Raw genomic sequence first — 24,704 nt, 5'->3', positions numbered from 1 at the left:
AAGGAAGGAAGGAAGGAAGGAAGGAAGGAAGGAAGGAAGGAAGGAAGGAAGGAGAAAAATTGCAAAGCCTCAAAAAAATCAGGTACTTAAGAAAAACTAACAGCATTTAGATTCTATAACACTATACTTTCAGAGAAAATAAATGAATTATCAAATATTTACTTTTCTTTAAAAAGAACCCATCTTAAAGACTTCCTTTTTTGGAGTCTTGGAATTATAAGATTGTATGATAATGAATACTCAACTTACCAGGGAACAAATATCCAGCCACCAACCACAAATCAGGGGGAACACTCCAATTTCTACCACCACTAACAAAGAGACCTTTAAGTGAAAATAAAGGTCATCAATATCACCCAGATGCAGGAGAAATTTCTTACAGTTTTAAATTATAACAGGAATTACCTTAACAACAATATAGCAGACTCCCAGTAAGCGACGAGACCTGTGAAATTTAACAAGAGTTGCCAAGCCCTACAGAATCTAGTCAAGGAAAAACTGAACATATAAAGACATAATGAGACAGGTAACTTAGACAACATTTAATATATTTACTACAAATACCAACTTTTACTAAGAGGACAAGGAAAGAGAAAATAGTTTTGCCATTAATGAGAACAGTTCTTTAGTATGAACAATATTACTGAACACTCAAGCTGGTTCATTAAAGGATACATGACAAATTATCAGTGTTATTGCTAAAAGTATATACCCAACTATGGTTGTGATCAGTCCTTCAAAATGAGATGCCTGGACCTGGAAATAAGAAACAAATAAATAAAATTCAATTTAACCATATGCCCTACACTCTAGTTTTCCCCGTGTATTAAACAATCCAAATAACTGAAAGTGAATCATCTAGACAATCTACAACAAGAAAACAACTGCAAAATCCCTTTTGAATAACATCTTTGAAAACCTATCCCGCTGACTGCTATATGTTACTTAAAAAAAATGAAGAGCTGGGCACAGTGGCTCATGACTGTAATCCCAGCACTTTGGGAGGCAGAGGCAAAAGGAATGACTGAGTCCAGGGCTTTGAGACCAGCCTGGGCAACTTGGAGAGACCTCATTTCCACAATAAACCAAAATATTAGACAGGCGTGGTGGCATGTGCCTGTGGTTCCAACTGCTTGGAAGACTGAGGCATAAGGATTGCTAGAGCCCAACAGGTCGAGGCTGCAGTGTGCCACTCCACTCCAGCCTGGGTGACAGAGTGAGACTCATACTTAAAAAAAAATTAAAACTAAAAAATAACATTTACCCAAGGAGACAAAGTAACTGTACAGCGAATTAAATTTTACAAAATTAAGAACCCTCTATTAAACAATGCCCTCTCTTTTACGATTGCTAAAGGCTAAACAATGAAAGCAGCTACATATTGCCCAAGCTGCCATGTGTCTGGCATCATCCCAGTACCTCACTTCCTACCACGAGAATTACTGTTTAAGTTTCCCTTTCTCGCCGGGCTCGGTGGCTCAGTCTGTAATCCCGCACTTTGGGAGGCTGAGGCGAGTGGATTGCCTGAGCCCGCGGGTTCGAGACCTGCCTGGGCAACTTGGCGAGACCTCATTTCTACAATAAATAAAAAAAATTAGCCGGGCATGGTAGTGAGCGCCTGTAGTTCCAGCTACTTGGAAGGCTGAGGTGGAAGGATCACTGGAGCCCAGCAGGTCGAGGCTGCGGTGGCCGGGAGCGTGCCACTGCACTCCAGTCTGGGAGAAAGAGTGAGACTCCAATTAAAAAAAAAAGAAAGTTTCCCTTTCTCTCCATTCCCAACTTACAGACAGTAAGTTTGGATAGTAACAAAAATGCCTATCCGCATTTTTTTGGCTCCTGAACTTCAGACAAGTGGCAACAGTTGAGGAAGTTACTGCATTCAACTAGTGAGAATCAGAGAGCAATATTAAATATAAAAAACGCTTCAGAACATGATCTCTCAAGATTCATACATACAAGGTGAACAAAAGTTTCCAGTCAGCTCTTCCTTAGAAGACTAATCCTTCCAGAGCCCCAAGAGAGTAGTAGTAGTAATTCATCCCAAAATTTATCTATCTCTGGATAATGATTAAAATGTCAAAACTAAAGCAAGTTCTTTAAAAAACACTACAGCCCATCATTCCAAAATAGCTTATTCCTTTTTAAAAATTGATTGATATATTGTTACTTTTCTAAATTCACTATAGGGTACCTGGGGCAAGGAAGGAAAAAATAAAAACACTAAAGTTCTTGAAGTACATGGAAAATCAGCTTGTGGGAAACTTCCCACGGTCTGCCTCGGGTCCTCTCACCAAAAGGCAGACAGTGCATCACGGGATTTCAGAGCATACCTTTGGTAGCTGACAATATGACCACTATCTTCTGAGCTATTTTTAAAACAAAAGAATGAAATATGCCTTTGCATGACACAGATTGAGAAATGAAGTTAACTCTTTAGAATAATATTACTTATAGCAAATATCAAATATGGGGGTAATTAATGAAAGTATGTTTATAAAGTATTATACTCACGTGTTCTTCAAATCCCATACCAACAAGGGAGAAATGACCAATGTGGTAAGGGCAAAATGCTAAAAGGCAGAAAAAAAAACTCAATGAAAACTTCAACATCAAAACATGAACACTTCTAGTACAATCACCCACTAAAAGGAACCAGGGCTTCTTGGAAAAATGGAAGATTCCAGAATGGGGCCAAAAATAAGTCACTGGTTATAACTACAGAACAACAAAGTTATCAATGTCTAATAGGACCACATAAAACAGACACAGAAACTACTGTGAAGAGGGTGTCACAGACCAAAGAGAGGATCCAAAAGAGTAACAACCAAAACTGATAGAAAAACACTTAACGGCCAGGCGTGGTAGCTCAAACCTGTAATCCCAGCATTTTGGGAGGCCGAGGTGAGAGGACTGTCTGAGCCCAGGGGTTCGAGACCAGCCTGAGCAACTTGATGAGACCTCATCTCTACAATATATCAAAAAAAATTAGGTGGGCATGGTATCACACGCCTGTAGTTCCAGTTACTTGGAAGGCTGAGGTGGAAGGATCTCCTGAGTCCAGCAGCTCGACACTGGCGTGTCCGTGAGCATGCCACTGTGCTCCAGCCTGGGTGAAGGAGTAAGACACTGACTCAAAAAAAAAAAAGAAAGAAAGAAAAACACTGAACACATATGAATCATGTGTTCCGTGAGCTTATAAATGTTCAAAAAAGGGAGTCACAAAAAAGAACAAAAGCAACATCACAGAAAACATTTTCATGTTTTGGAATGAGCACACCAATGGAAGTAGTGAATGCACCTATTTCTTACTCAGGAAACTGATAATTAAAGGGAAATAACTGAGCATCTGCTCTACTTCTCTTGGGCAAACAAGTTCAAATTAACTAAATAGTCCCAACTGACAAGAATTTCTTCTTGTTTACAGAAAAGCCAGCCACGAAAGGTTTAAAAAAAAATTTTTTTTTTTTTAAATTACAATCCTGTCACACCAAATAATATAAATGATTCAGGCAAGGATCAAGGACTAATAAAAATTACTGGGTAAAAGGCTGATGGAACACAGTAAACCTGCATGCCACTAAATTATCACCCAACAGATTACTTTCTAATGGTAAAGGGAAATATGAAACCTAAGATAAAAGGCTCAGGCTAATACCACCTGAATCCACTGATAAAAGAGGATAATCTAACATCATGTACCGCACCTCAGTGAAGGAGTTGTCCCAGATGAATTGAACCTTAATCTAGCCCTTAGATCTGACTTTTAGTTTACGGGAAATATGAGAGACAAAGGATGAAAGCAGAGGACATCCAGGAAGCAGCTGGACAGATGTAGAACATGACATGCTATAAATAAGTTATCCTAATCCCACCAATAAATTAACAGCAAAACGGGGTGGGGCAATGGAAGAAGCAAAGAGAAGAGTAGTTCTAGGATAATATGAAACTTAACAACTAAACTAATATTAGATGTTATTTGGATGATTCAAAGCAACCAACTGCAAAATGGCGTCTAAGGGAACAACTCAGGAATTTTAAATATGATGGATTATTAGGAAATATTCAAGAAATTCTAGTAATTTTTTAAGGTATGATAATGGTATTGTAAGAAAATACTCCTAAAAATTTAGTCTCCCCACATCTTCAAAATTAAAAATTAAAAAAACAAACAAACAAAAAAACACACCACCACTACAGAAAATAAATAAATAAATGAAAATTTACAGACTCTTTTCCTCAAGTTTTTCTGGCTAAATTTTACTTTGTTCTTAATAATAAAATTTAATTGCTTTTTCTTATGGTAGAAATAATTAAATAGTATAGATTATTAGGGAAGTAGGGAACTCAATCATTAAGACAAAAGTCAGAGTGAATTCACTAAAGATCTAGCCTCTAAACCTTTTTTAACTGACTATACCATGGGTAGAACTTTTTTTGAACATGTATTCCCAATATATTTAAATTTATTTATAAACTATATACATGTATTATTTTACTATGTGTATTTAAGTGTATATAAAGCACCAGAAATTTGAAAGGGTAAGAAAAAACTATACATAGGATTCTGCCTATTTTGTTCTCGTACCCTATCTGAGGATTACTCAATTAGGCCCCTGGGAGAGACAAATTTTTAACTCTGTTGCATGTGTAATTATTAACCTTAAATACCTGTTGCAACAATCAATTTCCATTCCAAAACACAATAACATAGAGAGGGATCCTGAAATAAAGGTCAGTTTCTGAGGATCATTCCCTTCTACTGGGATACTAGAGCTTTGTAAGGTTATATTTCTGTAAAGTATATGAACATAAGTGCCCCAAAAACGCCTGCGAAAACTGCCAAAAGAGAGCAACTCATGCAAGAAAGAAACATTAGCTGAAAAGAAACTGAAAGAAAATGTTCCCAAAGGAAAAAAACTTCTTGTTTCATTTCAAAAGATCCTAACTATAAAATATACTGTACATAACTTTACTAAGTATAAGATTAGGAGGTTGAACTAGAAAAAATTTTACTTAGATGAGATTTCTATAAATGAAAGTTCTTACTTGCATAATTCATGTTTTAAAGGTGATCTTTTCCTCCAAACACTAATTTAGCATTAAGCTTTTCTGCAAGAGTAAAAACTAAAATCCACAGATCCCCACAAAACCATAATAAAAAATATTTAAAAAAATAAAAATGAAAATAAATAAATAAAATTCATAGATCAGCAGTCCCCAACCTTCTTGGCTACAAGGACCAGTTTTGTGGAAGATAATTTTTCCATGGGCCAGGGGTTGGGAGGAGGAATCATTAGGTATTAAGAGTCTCATAAGGAGGGCACAACCTGGGTCCCTTGTGTGTGCAATTCACAACACGGTTCATGCTCCTACAAGAATCTAATGCCTCCACTGATCTGACAGAGACTGAGCTCCACTCACCCGCTGCTAACCTCCTGCTGTGCAGACCACTTCCTAACAAGCTACAGACCAGTACTGACCCCTGGGATTGGGGATCCCTGCTATAGATCATTTTTTTTCTGTGAAAGAAAATGTGGCCAAGTTCAAAACACAGTCCAGTCTATATATGAATTATTTTACATAATGAAAAATACTCCAGAATAATATATGAATAATCCTATATACCAGGGGGAAAAAATTAAATCTGTACCATCTTGTATATCTACTAAAAATTAAGAAATCAATGCAAATTTTTCCAAGCTATTTTGTTTCAATAAGATACACGTAACTTTCCTTTGCTCTTTTACAGATAACATGCAGAAATCCTTTTTTTTTTTTGTCTCATCCACAATCCAAATATCCAGTCTTTTTGACCACATGGATTCCTATTAAAGACAACTGCTTTCTGGGTCATAATGTAGGCCATAGCAGAAAGAACAAATAACTCAGTGTTTGATGGAAGAAGCCTTGGGAAATCTTTACTCCTCTTCAGCAGAGCTGAGGGCTAACTAAATATGCTCTAAAGAAGGAATTTCTTAAATATCATCTCTATTCAGAGACATGTTGCCTGAGGTCTGAGAGACACAAATTACATCACTTCTAACAATAACCTAGTCAGTTTGACTTAACCTCCTCTCATGAGAGATGCAAGAACTAGAATTCTAAGGCCTTGGTTTATTTGACTCAGTTTCCCTTATCTCTCCTCCAAAGCAGAAAAACTTCAACTGTGTCTGTCAACTGTATCTCTTCAACCTTGCCTTCCTTTCTGTAATTACTCTCGATGGACGGATTCCACTGTGTTGTCACACAATTCTCCCAGCTGCACTTGGAAAAAAGTGATTTTGCATGTCCTGAAATCTGGTTCTACGGGGAGTTTATACTTGAGGAAGGTTAACTGTCTTCCCACAAGCCTATATCCATTTCTGGTGACAGCTCCCAAGCCAGGGTCTCTAGAAGGCCTTGGTCAGGATTTTGAAAGATGAAAACAAAGTCTTCTGCCATAGGAAAAAGCACACACATAATGAGCACAAAATTAATCATGGCAGTCGGATACTAAAGTCAGTGTAAACCCAGTCAAGCAGAGACACAGTAGGAACTGCAATCAGTGTTGCTTAGGAAAGCATCTCTATGTTTGGGGCTTTCCAATACAAGATTCCTATCTAAAACTATTTGCATCTACTCTTTAATAATCTTATGCTAAAAACAAAACAAAAATCTATAACAAGGCTCCTAGAAAATTAAACTATCATAATACTATAAAAAATAAAAGCACAAACACAACTTACCAAAAACAAGAATGAACAGTGTATTTAAAGACACCACCCAGAAGACATGTTCCTAAAGGAAAAGAACATTAATAATGTATATTCAACTCATATTTTATATATATTTAACTAGATGACACATATTTAGCAACAGCCAAATACTGATAATAGCTAAGACTGAAATATCCCTCTATAATTTTGAGATTTCAATCTATAAATTATATGCAACTTTCATTTTTCATTAGTTCATAAAACTAAGTCTAATAAAGCTCAAAGTTCAAAATGTTACATGCAAAATCCCCCCAAAAATCAATTTATAAATATCTCCTTTTTAGAAATTAATACTCTACCACAAACTACATAGATTTTCATAAATAACTCCAGACTCTATTTAAACCAAATAACAATGAAAAATTCTAAATGGAGAAAAATTTGAAAGCCATAGTACTCAATGTAAACTGCACAGTGCTTCTTTCAGTGTCCACCCCACTTTCCTGACTTCTACAAGGTCACCACTGCTTGGCTACCTACTCTTTGGAAAACTCTTAGCTTGATTTCCTCTGGTCCCTCCTCTCCTAAGGTACCCTGGCTTTCTTTGTTCCTGTCTTACCTGGCCATCTGATCCACTCCCACAGTTTCATACTATCAACTCCAGAATGATGGCTATTCACCTATCCCTCCAGCCATGTTACACACACTTTTGCCACATCCCATGATGACACTCAGACTATCCAAACCCATTCATCTGGGTCCACCATCTTACCCATCCATCAGATTATGTGATCCTTCTGAGAATCTTTTTAAAAAGGAAGATTTCTCTGTTCAGGTCCCCTATTCTTCCATAAATCCAACTAGCAAGAAGAGTGATTAGTTTGTCTAGAAAAAATAACTACTACATTCCTACTCACCATGCTGGCTCAACTTTCTCAGCTTCTCTGCCTTAAGGGCTGCTAACTGTTCCTATCCCCAACATCTTTTATGCCTCAACCTCTAAGTTATCTTTTCTAAAAATGTCCTGCTGACAAACTCCCCTCTGCTTAGAAAGAGCTGACCAAGCCCTTTTCTGTGCTCTTTTGTCCTATGCACGCTTTATGTCACTTAGTCTTTAACACACAGCTCTAAAGCTCCTTGTTTACATGTTCATTTCTCCCTACTAAACCATAAGGCATCTTTGAGGACAGGATCCTGTTTCACTCATCACTGAATCCCTCAGTAACTATCAGAATAACTGGCACACCATACATATTAAATATTTTTTACTGAAGCAATAAATTCATCCTGTGAAGATTTCATTCAATACTTAAATGGGTTTGAGTGAATACCACTCCCTCAATGACTTTCATCACTCATTTATGAGGAACTGACCAAGTAAGCAGTAAAGGAGTATGTGGCCAAATTGATTTCTATACTGACTGCAATCAAACTCTGACTACAAGATCATTTAGATCACATTCCCACTAACTGTAGAATTACGCCAGATATGTTCCTTTATAAATCCACACACTGCTAACTTCAATGTCCTCTTCTGGCTCCCATCTGAAGCCAGCCTGAGGAAAAGGACAACACTGAGAACAGAAAAGGAGATGGATGGCAATTATTTGGGTCTTTGATGGCAGTGTTGGGCCTCTAGATCAAGCAATCCTCAAGCCTGTATTTCCTCCAGGCTTATGGTTGTTAGTTTCAGTCAGTCAGGGTTCTGCTACCTGCAGCTAAAGTCATCTTGATACCCTAAGCTATTTAAAAATCTCAAATGGCAAGGGGTTTTATTTACAGGACCCCAAAACAGCATAATTTCTCCTTTAAAGAACTGTTCCTAGCCGGGCTCGGTGGCTCAGCCTGTAATCCCGCACCTTGGGAGGCTGAGGTGAGTGGATTGGCTGAGCCCGCAGGTTTGAGACCTGCCTGGGCAACTTGGTAAGACCTCAACTCTACAATAAATCAAAAAATTAGCCGGGCGTGGTAATGCACGCCTGTAGTTCCAGCTACTTGGAAGGCTGAGGTGGAAGGATTGCCGAAGCCCCAGCAGGTAGAGGCTGCGGTGGCCAGGAGCGGCCACTGCACTCCAGTCTGGGTGACAGAGTGAGACTTCAACTCAAAAAAAAAAAAAAAAAGAATTGTTCCTCACCTTAGCTGTAATCTTTACTAATAAAGCAGAGTTTCAGGTGAAGACAGAGGAGGCTGAGCAAACAGTAGAAACCTAAGATCAGCCTGGGGTTCTCACTATGAAAATATGTAGAACTGCTTTGCTTTTACCAGTACAGGCATTAAACACTGCAAGATGAAACTCTAAAAGAAGACCAAGTTCTTTATAACTACCACTAGTTAACTTTGGACTTCATTCTCTTTTCTAAAAACCAAATATTTAATAATAATTCTTTTTAAACTTTTAAAACTGTTATTACCTTTATGTTTTTCCAATATTTTCCATATACAAAATATACTTCATTTAACATATAAGGTAACCAAAAGCCAAAGAGCATTTTGACTTTTAACATATACTATAAATCTGAAGTTACTGAACCACTAAGATGAATAATTCGTAATTCTGTTATTAAAAAGAATTAGTTTTACTTACCAGAAAAACTAGTGACCCATCAAGTCCTAGCATCTAAAACAAACAAATAATAATAGTATGTATTAATCCAAGATGCAATAGAATTTTTTATTCCAATTTCTGAAAAAGGCTCACTTTCCTTTTAATATCTTTAAACATAGTCCTCACCCACTACTTTTTAATACCGCCTGTCATTTTCAGAAAGTTAAAAAAAAAAATTGCTGACGAGAGTTTTATATTTTGAAAGTATAAGATTAAAAAGTCTTTACAAATTCCACCTTGAGTGTAGTTCTTATATAAGATACAGAGCCAGTCAAGACTTCACGACAGAACTGTTTTCTTTTGTCAACTGAACTATGAAAATACTACTTAAGTCTAAACTGTTACTTTGTTTTTCAAAAGGCCACAATTTCAGGTGAAACAAAGATAGAAAAACAGTCACGAATATCATATTTTCACCACAAACAGTACATCACTTAACTTTCTCTAAAAATTAAAATTCTGGTAAGCTGCTTTTATCAAATTAACTATAAAATTAGCGTACACATCTAAATGTGCCCAAGTTTAAAATATCTTTTAGGATTAAGACACCTGATAGGCTAGGCATGGTGGCTCATGCCTATAATTCCAGCGGTTTGGGAGGCCAAGATAGGAGCATCACTTGAGGCCAGAAGTTTGAGATTATCTGGGCAATACAGTGAGACCCTGTTTCCACACACAAAAAATGTTTAATTAAAAAAAAAAATTAGCCAGGCATGGTGGCACACGGCTGCAGTAGCAACTACTTATGAGGCTGAGATGGAAGGACAGCTTGAGCCCAAGTTCGAGGCTGCAGTGAACTACAATCATACCACTGCAATCCAGCTTGGGCAACAGTGAGACCCTGTCACCAAAAAGCAAAAAACAAAGAAAAAAACACCAGGATTCTTGATAAAAAAAAAGGTCTTACTCTTTCCCATGTAAGCTCTTCAGCAGCTCTGTCCCATTCTAAAGCATTCCAGTTCATGTCATCTGGAAATATAAGCACAGTTTAAAGATTACTGAGGGAACTTGAACTAAAAATAATAAGATGCAGTCTTTTAATTCAGTATTTTGTAAGCTGTTGTTGAGAAACCATATTCAAAATTTTTACATACTGAATATTTGCTTGTTAGGCAATAAATAATGAATATATAACATACATATAAATAATATATATAAAATAGGTAACCCTAGAAATGACTTAAGTGCTATAAAGGAAATAAATACAGGTTATATGAAAGAGGAATTCAACAGTTCTGAGGCAGTAACAATCTGGTGGGTTTGAGAAAAGTAAGGAAGCCAGGGATCTAGAACTTTCTGAGTGATAAGCGTGGGGGATGTTAAAGGAAGACAGGAATCAGATCATATAAGAGACATGTGAAGTCTAGACTTTATTTTATTATTTAGTATAACGGAAAAACCACTAAAAGATTTAAAAGCAGGAAAGTAATATGAACTATGTGGGACAAGAATGGAAGGAGGAGACCAGTCAGGAGCTCCTGCATTAGATAAAGACAGAAATCATGGCCAGACACGAGGGTGGCAGCAGGGTGCATTCTCAGAGCCTGACCTCTCCCTGCGAAGGTCTCCTGCTCCCATTACACAAGTCATTTCTCATCCTTTCAGTCTTGGCTCAAATATCACTTATGCTGAGGAACCTGGGAAACCTTATTTTAAAAAGGACTCCCCGCAGCATCCTCAGAGCAACCTGCACAACACTTATCACAATGTACGCTTCCAATTTCTTCGCTAGACCAGAAATTCCATGAAGGTAGGAATCTAGTGTTTTGTTCACAACTATGTACTCAGTGTCCACCAGAGTCCCTTGCATAAGGAGACACTCAAACACCAGCCGTGTCGAGTGGACCCAGAGATGGTGCAATGACTGAACGGAAAACTGAGGTGGGAGGGAGAAGGAAAGGCAGTGAGCAACTAATAGCTGCCTGACATACCCAGTCTTGGATGTCATTTTACATTCTAGAGTTTACACTGCTAGAAAATGAGAGACTGGTTTCTTTAGGTGGTCCCTGGTATGCATATTCATATGCATATTCATATGCATACCAGGGACCACCTAAAGAAACCAGTCTCTCATTTTCTTTTCATTTTCTTGAAGTATATATTTGAATATACTTCAAGAATTATTTTTTATTTTAAAAGTTGCACTGACTCAATGGACTTGCAAAGAGAATAAATGAATGAGAAAAATCCTTATCAAATTCCTTACAAAATAGGATCAGTTCCAATCTAACAAATAATTTCTTCCTATCCTTCCTACATAAAAAGTCCTATATAAAAGAAAATTGTAGCCGGGCTCAGTGGCTCAGCCTGTAATCCCGCGCCTTTGGGAGGCTGAGGTGAGTGGATTGCCTGAGCCAGTAAGTTCGAGACCCGCCTGGGCAACTTGCCAAGACCTCATCTCTACAATATATCAAAAATCAGCCGGGCGGGGTAGCGCGTGCCTGTAATTCTGGCTACTCAGAAGGCTGAGGGGGAAGGATTGCTGGAGCCCGGCGGGTTGAGGCTGCGGTGGCCGGGAGCGGCCACTGCACTCCAGTCTGGGCGACAGAGTGAGACTCCAACTCAAAAAACAAAAAAACAAAAAACCAGAACTTCAAAACACTAAAATGTAAAAACTCCATTCCTCTTCCTCAATACAAGCTGACAAGAGATTCATGGTGGTGAGGAGTGCGGCCACACAAGCATCATTACCCTGGGCTCCATTATTAGCATCTGCCGCATCTTCGACACCAGCATCATCTTCCTCCTCATTGTCCTCCTCCTCCTCTTCAGGCTGATCATCCTGGGCATCGGGGTTCTCCCCGACCACGGCATTCTCAGCAGGTGGGTTGGCAGGCTGATCAGCAGCAACATTTTCTGCACCATTTCCTCCTGCTGGAGCCTAAAAATGACAGAAGAGTCTAGACATTTAGATCCACTCATCTGTTTTGCTCTATTTCCAAATCGCATTATCCCTGCTAAAAAAACAAAACTAGCAAACACAAACCTACTAAAATTTTTTTAAAGCACACCTTTCAAACACATATTTTCTAAATGTATCCAATACACTCAGAGGCCACAGTATATATATTCATTTAGTATAATTTAAGGATTAATATTTTACAAAACATTACAGAAAGTGGGCTTTCAAAGCTGGCTCTCTTGAATACATCATTCTGAAATCCTTTTTTTATGACATATTTCTTGTCTCTATTGACAGTGTTAGGGGTAACATTATTTTTAATTTACATACATACATATTTGTAACTTAATTCTCTTGTTATCAAACACTTGAGGAAACGGTTTCTAATTTCTGCTCAGTGGGTAAGACTGTGCATGTGGACTTTGTGAGTTCCCAAATGCATTTTCCTCTGGCTCTTCCTAAGTTCTGCTACCTACCAATTACAAAGATATAGTTGTAGTTAATTGTTAATAGTTAAGTTAAAACACTTAACTCCCAATGGTGTTCATGAGGATTCTAAAAAAGAACTGCACTAAATGCTTCAAAACATGAGGTACACTGATAACATTTAATACTACACGAGTGTCATTTTCTTTACAGTCCATTGTCTATGTATGCTTTCCAAAGGAAAGGCTGCACTCTGTAGAGAAAAAGAAATGGAGTAATTTGATGAAATCAATCTTTTCACTAACAAAAGCTGAAAGTCCCAAAAAGAAAAGATAGCTCGTTCACTATAATTTTGAGTATTTTATAGTTCATGTTTAATAATAAAATGTAATTTGTATTCATAACCCTGAATTGCACCCATCTTTAAAATAAATAATAATAAAATGTAAATAAAGTGTAAACCATTTTCATATACAAGTAGCTAATTTGTGATGTTTTCAGTCCCATAATTTGTCAGCAAGCAAGATACTAAAAATTACTTATTATGTCCCCTTCTTAACACTCCTTGCATCTTAGATGCCACTTGCTCAGATGCAAGTATGTCATCACTCAAAATGAAAGAATAAAACTGCACAAGATTTCTATCAACAGTGTTCCAGTTTTCTGCTTTTGCTAAAGTTCCTACTTGGTAGGAAAGGCAAGGCATTTTACACATGAAGAGACTGATAAAGAGGCAGGGTAGCCTCCTTAAAGTTATGCAGCATGTCAGAACATATCCAGGAGAAGCGTTTCTTAATTTCCAGGACACTCCAGGTAAGCAGTGAACCCAGACAAAGAAAATGAAAGAGCACTTTGGCACACCCCTAACACAGCTCCCAACCTGGCTATTAAATTAAGAAGGCAAAGTCACCACAGCACTCTTGATTTTTCACCTCTCTCTTTTAATCTTCCCCCAACCCTTTCCACTGTCTTCTTTGAAATGGCAAAAGAACACTTAAATATGGAAATCAAGGGTTTGAATCTTAGAGGAAGACAGTAACTTTCATGTCCTACCAAGTTAAATCTATGCTGGGGGTGAGGAAGTTACCTCATTTTGGTGGTGTCCAGCAGCATTGAAGGGTGGAGCAGCATGCTCCAACCAAATTGGCGCGCCCCCATGGACAATCTGCTCTCGCAACCACACCAGGCTAATGAATGCACACAGTGTGCATGTCACCACAAAACAACCCTGCAAACAATCCGCCAACAAATTTTCCCTATTAAAAAAAATACATATAGTTATTCCAAAGGACACTTAAAATTAGGAAACCAAAGATAACAACGTTTCCTTTTACATTAAAATCACAGGAAAAAGACAGAAAAATAAAACATATTTTTTGAATGGAAATCCCTTAAGTTTATCCAAAGAATTATATAATAGTGAAAGTCTTTTTATCTTGTAAGACGGCCAACTTATATAAGATACATTTGTATTAAATACATTATAGTAGGCATAAAATAATATCAGAACTACACAGGAATATAATATATAGGTGGTTGGTTACCTGATACCTAAGTCCACACAAATTAACAGAATTATCAAATCAGAAAAGCAGAGAAGCTTCTCCAGACAGGCTTACAAACAACATAAAGAAATGAAGGCTGAGAGATATTCAGTGTGCCACGTGTAAGACAAAGAAGTCTATAATGCATTTTATAAAAATTTTTCACTTAGCAAGCAAATCAAGTTTTGGTGTTAACTGCATATATACTAAAGGTGTATTAGTTTTCAACAAAACCAAAAAGTCAAGGTAGAGTTCCTGTATCAATCATACATAAAAATACAAGAAATAGCATAATACTGAAAACCCCCTTCATCCACAGAGGAATGTGAAGAAACTTATTCTTCCCTAGTCCACCTTTATGATTTCAGAATAATCCAAGGATAACTAAAAATCTTAGTAGCCCTTGGAAAATCTAGTCTTTTAATAGAATGGTTTTTTCCCTCCATGGAAAACCTGAGACAGGGTCAATCTGTGCCTAGAGATTACCCAAATCACTGAGCTACAAAACAGAGCAACTGCTAAGATATTAAGGATATTTAAAGGAAAACCTCAGGGAAAAAAATATATTCTACAGAGAACACAAAACATTACTCAGAAAAAAGGTCATTTCGTTACAAATGCTTTCAGAAAAACTGCTTCAATTTTTCAAATTGTTAAAGGTCACATAGGATTATAAAACCAAGCCATGTTTACAATTTCTTCTGACTCTCCGCACCAGGCCACCAGCATTCCACCACTGTCAATGAGTCCTCTAATGAAGGCAAGTCAGGCGGCCGGCCCACAAGCCAATCAGGTCTGAGGGAAAGGGGAGCCTGCCAGTACCAGGCAAGCAACAACACTTGTTGTCAAATTAAGATACAGTAAAACAACTACAGTGAGCAAGTTTTTAGCATCTATATTCTAATAATCACAAAAAACATTTAAAAAATAAAGTGAGTTCAAATGTGTATGTTAAAAACACGTTTAAACAAACTCTCAACATATGAACATCAACAGTAGTATATATTTCAAACTGCATGACATCCTATTTACCAGGTTATCCCACCACTACAAAATAGTTCTTTAGAACAGTATGTTTTAAAAGGAATGTCATTTATATTTATCAGCTACTTCTACTGTAGCTATAACTGTTAGAGTAAGAAATATTAACTATCTGTCCTGAAAACAGAATAATTTTCAAATTATAACAAAATTAAATATATGGAGAAAAAACCAAGCATTATCTATGTTGCACAACCTTGACTGTCAAACAGATTCAATACTCACGTCGACAGCATGTCTAGTGGCAGTGTCAGTAGTGAGCTCACAGAGCCAGTAAACAAGCACTTGTAGATGCGGCCTGTCAAAAAAGAACATGAAGGCACACAGTCACAACTCACACCATGAACTCATACAGTGGCTCAAGAAAGCAGAGGAGTGCCATGAATGTCACTGACATAAACAATCACTCTTTGCAAGTCTGAGTCTAAAAATACTAAATTTTTAAAAATATGGTGAAGCATAAAAATAACAAGAGTGAACAGTAAGTATTACACAATGTTTAGTGTTTAGATTCTCCCTAGATTTACTTGCTTCCTTTAATTAAATGAGTTTAGATATCAGAAAAGGAAAAAACAAACTAAGCCGGGCTCGGTGGCTCAGCCTGTAATCCCACGCCTTGGGAGGCTGAGGTGCGTGAATTGCCTGAGCCCGTGGGTTCAAGACCCGCCTGGGCAACTTGGTGAGACCTCATTTCTACACTAAATCAAAAAATTAGCCGGGTGTGGTAGCACATGCCTGTAGTTCCAGCTACTTGGAAGGCTGAGGCGGAAGGATTGCCAGAGCCCAGCAGGTTGAGGCTGCAGTGGCTGGGAGTAGCCACTGCACTCCAGTCTGGGCGACAGAGTGAGACTCCAACTCAAAAAAAAAAAAAAAAGAAAAAACAAACTAAAGATCTCAAAAACAACAGTTTAAAGAATTTTTTTAAACTCTAGGATTTCAATTTTCATTAAGTCTGCCCATGAAAATAAAGGATTTCCATTTTGAGGTGTACATCTTTGAAATTAAGAGGTTTTTTTCTGAAGAGCATGTGCTTTAAGGTCATAAATGACAACCTGACAACCAATTTTCTAAAAGCACAAATTCAAGGACCCTCAAATAGAGAATATCTTATTCTCTATTTCTCTTATTCTGAAAATATCTCATTTTCCAAATTCAGGTCATTTAGGAAAAAGAGGAAGTACAGGTGAATGCTCTATCATCCCGTTACCCCTTAGTCAGAAAAGGCAATCTTTTAGTGAGAAAAGCAAAATTCCAGGCAGAATGAGATAACAGAGCGTAAATTTGGAAATGGGGCACGAGAGTAAAAAGCTGAGATTTCCTTTCAAGCCAGTTCTCACTTGTGTATTGGTTTAAGCATTCTCTATAAACTTTTTTTTCCTGAGTTGGAGTCTCACTCTGTCACCCAGGCTGGAGTAGAGTGGCACTCTCACAAGCCACTGCAGCCTCGATCTGCTGGGCTCAGGTGATACTTCCATCTCAGCCTTCCAAGTACCTGGAACTACAAGCATGGGCCACCACGCCCGGCTAATTTTTTTTTTTTTAACTGTAGAGACAAGGTCTCGTCATGTTGCCCAGGCTGGTCTCGAACCTGTGGGCCCAAGCAATCCTCTTGCGTCCACCTCCCAAAGTGCTAGGATGACAGGCATGAGCCACCACACCTGGCCTCTCTATATATAACCTTTTATCAAAAATTTTCAGTGACTTCATTGGCTGTTTTCAAAAGCCAAATCAAAATGAAAAGGCAGGAAAAGATTTTCTATAATAGAAATTACTTACATATGTGTACAAAAGCAAGTATGCTTGTAAAAAAGTAAAAATGACAACAAACTAAATGTGGAGATGGGAAAACGGGTTCATAAACAGGCCTCCTCACTACAGAGTACTTTGCATCCATTAAAAAATAAAAATAAGCTAGTAGAACACGTACGTACATGGAAAGACAGCCAAGGTACACTGGTAAGTTAAAGAGAGAAGTTACAGAATGTGTTTTATCTGATGTAATTTAAATTGTGTCTGTATATAAACAAGTGAGAAATCAAACTTGTTAACTGTGGAACTTAAATCTTCTTAGTTCTTACTTATTTTTGACTATTGGACCTACTAATTTTAGAGAAGCATGTTAGTCTTCCACTACAACTATGAATGCTTTACATAGCTATTTTCTGGTACATAAAAATTCTTCAATTTTATTTTCTTCATGTTCTATGCCTTTCATTAATATGAAATACAGTCAGGCTCAGTGGCTCAGCCTGTAATCCCGCATCTTTGGGAGGCTGAGGTGAGTGATTGCCTGAGCCCGTGGGTTCGAGACCCGCCTGGGCAGCAAGACCTTATGTCTACAATAAATCAAAAAATCAGCCAGGTGTGGTAGTGCATGCCTGTAATTCTGGCTACTTGGAAGGCTGAGGCGGAAGGATCGCCGGAGCCCAGCAGGTCGAGGCTGTGGTGGCTGGGAGCAGCCACTGCACACCAGTCTGGGCGACAGAGTGAGACTCCAACTCAAAAAAAATTAAATTAAATTAAAAAAAAAATATGAAATACAATTCTTTGTCCCACTTAATGCATTTCACCCTGAATGACCTTTGGCTGATTAATATTGTTCCTGTTTTCTGTTAGCATTTGCTAACAAAATTATTTTTCTATCTCTTTAACATTAACATACACACAAAGTGTAAAGATCTATTTTGTAACAAAGAAATCTAAACCCTTATGGTTACAGATATATTTAAGTTTACCTTTTATTTCCCCCTCTTTGCCTTCCCTTTCTTTCCTGTCTTTAGTTGAGCTTTCCTTTTATTTGCTGGTTCCCACTCCCACTCCCCAGAATGAAAACTGACCCTACTTCTAATCTTCCAGCAGTTGCCTTTAAGTTCTGCTACTTTTTTATCGAAATACATTTTACATAAATTATAAGTGTCCAGCTAAGTGAATTCTTACATATGTATATAGCTAGGTAACTACCACCCAGATCAGAATGTTCAACACTTCCAGCCGCTCAGACGGCTCCCTCAAGCCCCTTCCCAGTCAACAGACCCTCCAGAAGGTAACCACTATTCTGACCTCTATCCCTATAGATGAACTTGACTTGTTTTTAAATTTCACATACATGCTATCATGCAACCTATAATCTTTTGTGCCAGGCTTCTTTTTGTCAAAGAAGCAAAATTCTCCCATGTTATTCTTTATCACAACAGCCAACTCCTTTGTCACTGCTTTGTGAATAAACCACAATGTATTCCACTGTATGAATAAACCACAATATATCCATCCGACTGCTAAGAAGGATGCAATTGGTTCTGGTTTTTAACCACTATTAGCAAAGCTGCTGTGGTCATTCTGATATACACATCCTTTAGTGGACAGAAAGTTCTCTTGTTATTCCAGGAATGGAACTCTAAGATCGTAAAGTATCTATAATACTTAGCATAAGTAGATGATGTCAAATAGTTTTCCAAAGTGGTTATAACGTACACACTCCCCTCATCAATGTACACATGGTCCAGATGATCCACATCCTAGGCAACATTTGGACTGTCTTTAAACCATTCTTCTTGTGCCTTTCCCTGACAAGTAATGATGTTCAGCACTCTTTCCTGTGTTTATTGGCTACAGTCATCCTTTGGTATCCAAGGGGAATTAACTCCAGGACTCTCCCCAATACCAAAATCTGCAGATATTCACATTCCACAGTCGGTACTGCAGAATCTATGGATATGGAGGGCCTACTAACATAGGTATCTTCTTTCCAGAAACACCTGTTCAAATCCTCTGCCCACTTTTTTTATTGGGCTGTCTTGCCTTTTTCTTGCTGATTTATATACTCTAGATCAAGTCTTTTTTTGGGCATATACATTGCAAATATCTTCTCCCACTCTGTGGCTTATCTCTCACCCTTAAAAGTATCTACAGATTAACAGAAGTACTTCATGCCGGGCTCGGTAGCTCAGCCTGTAATAACAGTGCTTTGGGAGGCTGAGGTGAATGACTGCCTGAGCCTGCGGATTCAAGACCCGCCCGGGCAACTTAGTGAGACCTCATCTCTACAATGAATCAAAAATTAGCCGGGCATGGTAGTGCACACCTGTAATTCCGGCTACTTGGAAGGCTGAGGCGGAAGGATCGCCGGAGCCCAGCAGGTCAAGGCTGCGGTAGCCGGGATTGTGCCACTGCACTCCAGTCTGGGCGACAGAGTGAGACTCCAACTCAAAAAAAAAAAAAAGAAAAAAAGAAGTACTTCATTTTATCAATTATCAATATTTTAGTTGTCTCCTGTATTTTCTTTTAGAAGTTTTTTTTTTGTTTTAACTTTTATATTCAGGCTTTTAATTCATCTCAAATTAAGTTTTACATCAGAAAGAGGTAATGATATGGTTCATTTTTTTCCCTGTATGGCCATCTAGTTGATGCTATACTGTTTACTGAAAAGACTATCTTTCCTCCACTGGACAGTGACAGCAACTTTGTTGTTAATCAAGTCTAGTTCTGGACTCTGGTTACCCCTACATTCTTAATGCATAGTTATATTTTTCTACCTACATCTAGAACATCTAGACAAGCAACTGAAACTTTTATTTCTATCCTCCCCTTACAATTTCTCCCATGTTAAGATCATCTGGAATTTTAGTTCAAGGCTGTTACCTAAAAATATTAATTATTACAGACTAACAATAATTGAGACTTAGCTATACGAAACACTTGTTCCCTTTTCTTCATATCTCACATCCTGCCTTTTGATTCTTTGCTTATTTAGCAAAGTATGTTCTCAAATAACGTTTTCATAAAAAACTTAAGGCAGTAAGCTTTTCAAATCTTTACACCTACTAAAATGCTGACATCTTGTCCTTCCATCTGAGAATGATTTACAGAAAGAGAATTTTAGGTTCAAAAAATGTCAGGCTGGAAGCACTGGCTCACACCTGTAATCCCAGAACTTTGGGAGGCCGAGGATTGCTTGAGCCCAGGAGTTCAAGACCAGCCTGGGCAACATAGTATCACTACAAAAAAATCAAAACAATTAGTCGGGCAGGTAGCACACACCTGTAGACCCAACTACTTGGAATCTAAGGCAGAAGGAGCCCAGGAGGTTGAGGCAAGCTGTGATTGTGCCACTGTGCTCCAGTCTGGGCAACAGAGTGAAACCCCAAACCTCCCCTCCCCCTCTCAAAATGTCAAATTTTGAAGTTTCCACTGTCTTCTAGCATTCAACACTAGTAATTTTAAGTCTGACGGACGTCAGTCTGGTTTTCTTCCTTTGTAGGATAAACTGAAAATACACCATCTCTAGTCCAGGTTACAAGTCTTTTTCTTTATCATGGTCAGCTTTCTCTTTCAATCTAAAAGATGCCAATCATTGCCTTATCCCCATTACCTCCTTCACCTGAAGAACTACTAACTAGACAGATAAACAACAGAAATCAAGCTTTCACCTCTCAGATTTTTTTCTCATACTTGCAACTATGTGTCTCTGAGTTACAACCTAGAACTCCTTGGCTCAATCTTTTAGCTCACTCACTCTTCAACAGAACATATATTCTGCTATTTGGTGTATCTCCCAAGATTTTCATTTCAATAGATTTTCATTTGATCATGCTTATTTTATCATATTTTAGGAAGACATGAGGATATTAATTATTCTAATGCAAAAATCCTGTTTAACTCCAAAGAATCATATCTATATACTCTGCTACTCATATACCATCTACTTCTCTATAAAGAACCCAAAGGGGATCACCTAAGAGGGTTAGTTAGTTTATCAGCCTGCCAGAGAGCCTCCTACTTCTGAAAGATAAGCCTCCCAATTATCCAGGACTATCAGCTAAATGACCTTTTCAAAAAGAAGAGGAAAATCCCAAAAGAATCCATCTTTTGCAGTCCTTGAAAGCTCTAGCACCCAAGTATAGGGTAGCTCATGCCTATAAACTCAGCACTCTGGAAGGACAAGGCAGGAGGATCGCTTGATCCCAGAAGTTTAGGCCCAGCCTGGGCAACATAGTTAGACCTTGTCTCTACAAAAACTACAAAAATTATCTGGGCCTGGTGGTGCACACCTGTAGTCCCAGCTACTTGGGAGACTGAGGAGGGAGGATTGCTTGAACCCAGAAGGCCAAGGTTGCAGTGAGCCAGGACTGCACCACTGCACGCCAACCTGGGCGACAGAGTGAGATACCACCTCAAAAAAACAAAACGGGGGGAGGGAGCTTTAGTATACTTCCAAGAATAAAATTTGTGTTTTGTGGTTTGATTTTCAATTCTTTCATGAAGTTTTATTATTAGTCCCTGTATGATGTGCTCTTTTCCCACGTTATTTTAAGAAACTGATGTTAAAAAACTTTCTTAGTTCAGATGAATGTTTTCTAAGTGAGTCTTTTCTAATATGTGATATAATATCAAATAATTAAATATAATTTGAACAACAGTATGATGCAATATTACTTTTTAATATTAAAACAGTTATGCAATGTTTAAATAACTCAAACCAGAGGCATGAATACTCACATGCTGTAAGAGGAACAACTCCCAACCATGCAAAGGCCACAAGTGTATAATGAAACCAATATCGTATTGCAGTACCAATACTTGTAACCAGTCCGGCAAATATGTCTTGAATTGGAAGCCGTGAAGGCATATCTGGAGAATAAACTACAAAAGGAAAAAAGCACATACAACATCATAAAGATTTAAAAATAACTTAATTCATAAATATAAAACAGGCATCAAACTTTCCCTACCTGTATTTCACTTAAAATGTGTCCTATTAAAAAAAAAAAGAGCCAGGTCACGGCAGTGGCTCATACCTGTAATCCCAGCACTTTGAGAGGCCAAGGCAGGAGGATTGCTTAAGCCCAGGAGTTCAAAACCAGCCTAGGCAACATAGCAAGAACTTACTTCTCTACAAAATTATTTAAAAAATCGACCAGGTGGCACACCCATTGTCCCAGCTGCTGAAAGGGCTGAGATAGAAGGATTGCCTGAGCCCAGGAGGTCAAGGCTGCAGTGAGCCATGATTATGCACTGCACTCCAGCCTGGACAAGAGTGAGACCCAAACTCAGAAACAAACGAACAAACAAAAACCCTAAAACACAAAATACCTTCACAAAGGAATGTACTGGGATCCCAAAATGAACAATTATGCTTCAAATTTTTTATAATTTGTGAGTGTAGTCCTCTATTTAAGATGAACACAACAGTAAACACTTATCAATAGGGGTAGGAATTGTCATCAATATTTTAAAGACCTGCAAAATATTTACAAAATACTAACAAAATACTGAGCTAACATTGTTATTCTAACCTATATAATCTTAGCTCAAAAATAGTCCAAATTTGAATATTATGAGATATCTGATTAAATCAAGGCATCACTGTTAATTTTTCTAGGTGGATAAATGGTATTATCATTATGTTTTTTAAAAAGATCCCTTACTGTACATACTAAAATAAAGATGAAATTATAAATGATGGGGTTGTTTGAAAAAAGGATGGAGGCCGGGCATGGTGGCTCAAGCCTGTAATCCCAGCACTTTGGGTGCCGAGGCAAGAGGATTGCTTGAGTGCAGGTGTTTCAGACCAGCACAGGCAGTATAGTGAGACTCCAACTCTACAAAAAATCAAATATTAGCTGGGTGTGGTGGCACATGCCTGTAGTCCCAGTTACTCAAGAAGCTGAGATGGGAGGACTGCCTGAACCCAGGAGGTTGTGGCTGCAGTAAACCCTGATCCTGCCACTGCACTCCAGCCTGGGCAGCAGAGTCAGATGCTGACTCAAGAAAAAAAAACAAAAAAACAATGGAGAAGTAGGGAATGAGAGCACAGGCACAACAAGATAGGCCAGATATGAAACTAAGTGATGAGTATATATGGGCTTATCGTATCTTTGTTAAGTGTCTGAACTTGTCTATAATTAAATGTTAAAAAAAAAAGACCCAAAAAAAGTCCTACAAATTAAACCTCACACACGTATATATGTTAAAAGAAGGTATGTGGTTTTTAAAAACATTTCCCTAAATGGATAGCAATACTTTCTATTGCTACCAAAGACAATCAAGCTGAAAATAGTTGCTTTAAACCATTTAAACACCTTTATGCTGCCAATAATAACCAAAAATGTATCTAAACTTATAAAGAACTTACTTGGTGTAAAAGCAAATCTGTGCTTGCATAATTCACAGTATTCTTTTCGACTGTGTTTCAGCCACTGAACTAAGCTGTAATTACAAATACACTCATAAGTACAGTGTTTACAATAAAGAAACATTAAGGCTTCATTGAAAACTAAGAGTCTGTTTCTATTAAAACCTTACACATAACAGCTTGCATAATTTCAATAATTTCAAATTAGAATATTCTTAACTTTTTATAACTGTCTCCTAAGAGTACAGAACTATGACAACCAAAAATAAAAAACAATATGTATTTCTACTTTTAAAAAGGTTCAATTAATCTAAGCTAATCTCCTCAATCTAAACTGTAATCTTCTCAAAGCTAAATGAGTATGAAATAATCTCCTGGCATAGACATCAGTTCTAACACTGGTCTGACAATATCAGTACCTGGTATTGAGGTCTGAATCCTAGTTCTGGCTGATAGAAAGGTTACTTAGGCTTTCTGTGCTTCAGTTTCCTCACCATAACAATACTCCACCTCAAAACTTTCTTATAAGGATTTCAAGAGTTAAAATGTGTAAAGTTCTTAGGACAGTTCTTGGCACAAAGGAAAGCTACTATTATGCCAAGCAAAGCTAAAAATCTGTAACACTTCCAGTGGACAAAATAAACAAGAGGGTACTGACGCATACCGGGGAGACAATATACCAAAATAATAGGCACAGTATGAAGAATTGTGTATAACTTCTCTTCCCAATTTTTGAATTTTTAGATAAAATTTTTTTAAATTACTAATTATTTTAAAAGTTCATTGAAATGATCTCTCTTATTGTATGGATGACAAACTTGAAGCTCAGACTTACACAATTTTCCAAAAGTATGACTTACCATTCTTGATGAATAAACTTAATACTGCCAGTACATACACAAGGGTGATAAAGAGGTTTCTCAGGTGTTCCTTCTGACCGACACACTCTACATATGTCTGTTAATGGAAAAAAAGAGAGAATTCCCTTTAGTTTTAACTTTTTTAAAAACAAGCCAGCTGTGGAAGTTCGTGATTATAAAACCAGTACTTTGGGAGGACAAGGCAGGAGGATTGCTTAAGGTCAACACAGGGAGACCTTCCACACACACACAAAAATAATAATTTTTAAAAATTACCCAGGCATGGTGGCACATGCCTATACTTCTAGTTAATCAGAAAGCTGAGACAGGAGGATCCCTTGAGCCCAGGAGTTCGAGATTTCAGGGAGTTCTGAAAATGCGACTGAACACCCCAGGTGGGGTGACAGAGGAAGACGCTCTTAAATTAAAAAAAAAAAAAAGTAATGCCCCTGCCTGGCAGGTCATGCCTGTAATCCCAGCACTTTGGGAAGCCAAGACAC

The 24,704-nt window shown here is 37.8% G+C and overlaps 1 protein-coding gene across 1 annotated transcript in view; it reads right to left on the bottom strand.

The window, feature by feature from the left end:
• MARCH6 (membrane associated ring-CH-type finger 6) overlaps window positions 1-24,301 on the bottom strand; it is a 60,049-nt gene extending 35,748 nt beyond the window's left edge. Inside the window, exons 1-13 of the mRNA XM_021707420.1 lie at window positions 24,205-24,301; window positions 23,345-23,418; window positions 21,709-21,852; window positions 15,439-15,511; window positions 13,716-13,884; window positions 11,992-12,181; window positions 10,208-10,269; window positions 9,280-9,312; window positions 6,726-6,777; window positions 2,512-2,570; window positions 676-756; window positions 406-474; window positions 250-324 (exon numbers count right to left, since the gene is read on the bottom strand). Of these exons, the coding sequence (XP_021563095.1) occupies window positions 250-324; window positions 406-474; window positions 676-756; window positions 2,512-2,570; window positions 6,726-6,777; window positions 9,280-9,312; window positions 10,208-10,269; window positions 11,992-12,181; window positions 13,716-13,884; window positions 15,439-15,511; window positions 21,709-21,838 (993 nt within the window). The 5' untranslated portion in view covers window positions 21,839-21,852; window positions 23,345-23,418; window positions 24,205-24,301. The remainder of the gene's footprint in view (window positions 1-249; window positions 325-405; window positions 475-675; window positions 757-2,511; window positions 2,571-6,725; window positions 6,778-9,279; window positions 9,313-10,207; window positions 10,270-11,991; window positions 12,182-13,715; window positions 13,885-15,438; window positions 15,512-21,708; window positions 21,853-23,344; window positions 23,419-24,204) is intronic.
• Between the last annotated feature and the right edge of the window lie 403 nt (window positions 24,302-24,704).

Source organism: Carlito syrichta, unplaced genomic scaffold (genome assembly GCF_000164805.1).
Source record: "Carlito syrichta isolate Samal-C Ts95f unplaced genomic scaffold, Tarsius_syrichta-2.0.1 Scaffold317641, whole genome shotgun sequence".
Classification (NCBI taxonomy): Eukaryota; Metazoa; Chordata; class Mammalia; order Primates; family Tarsiidae; genus Carlito; species Carlito syrichta.
This window is presented reverse-complemented; position numbering and strand designations above follow the sequence as displayed.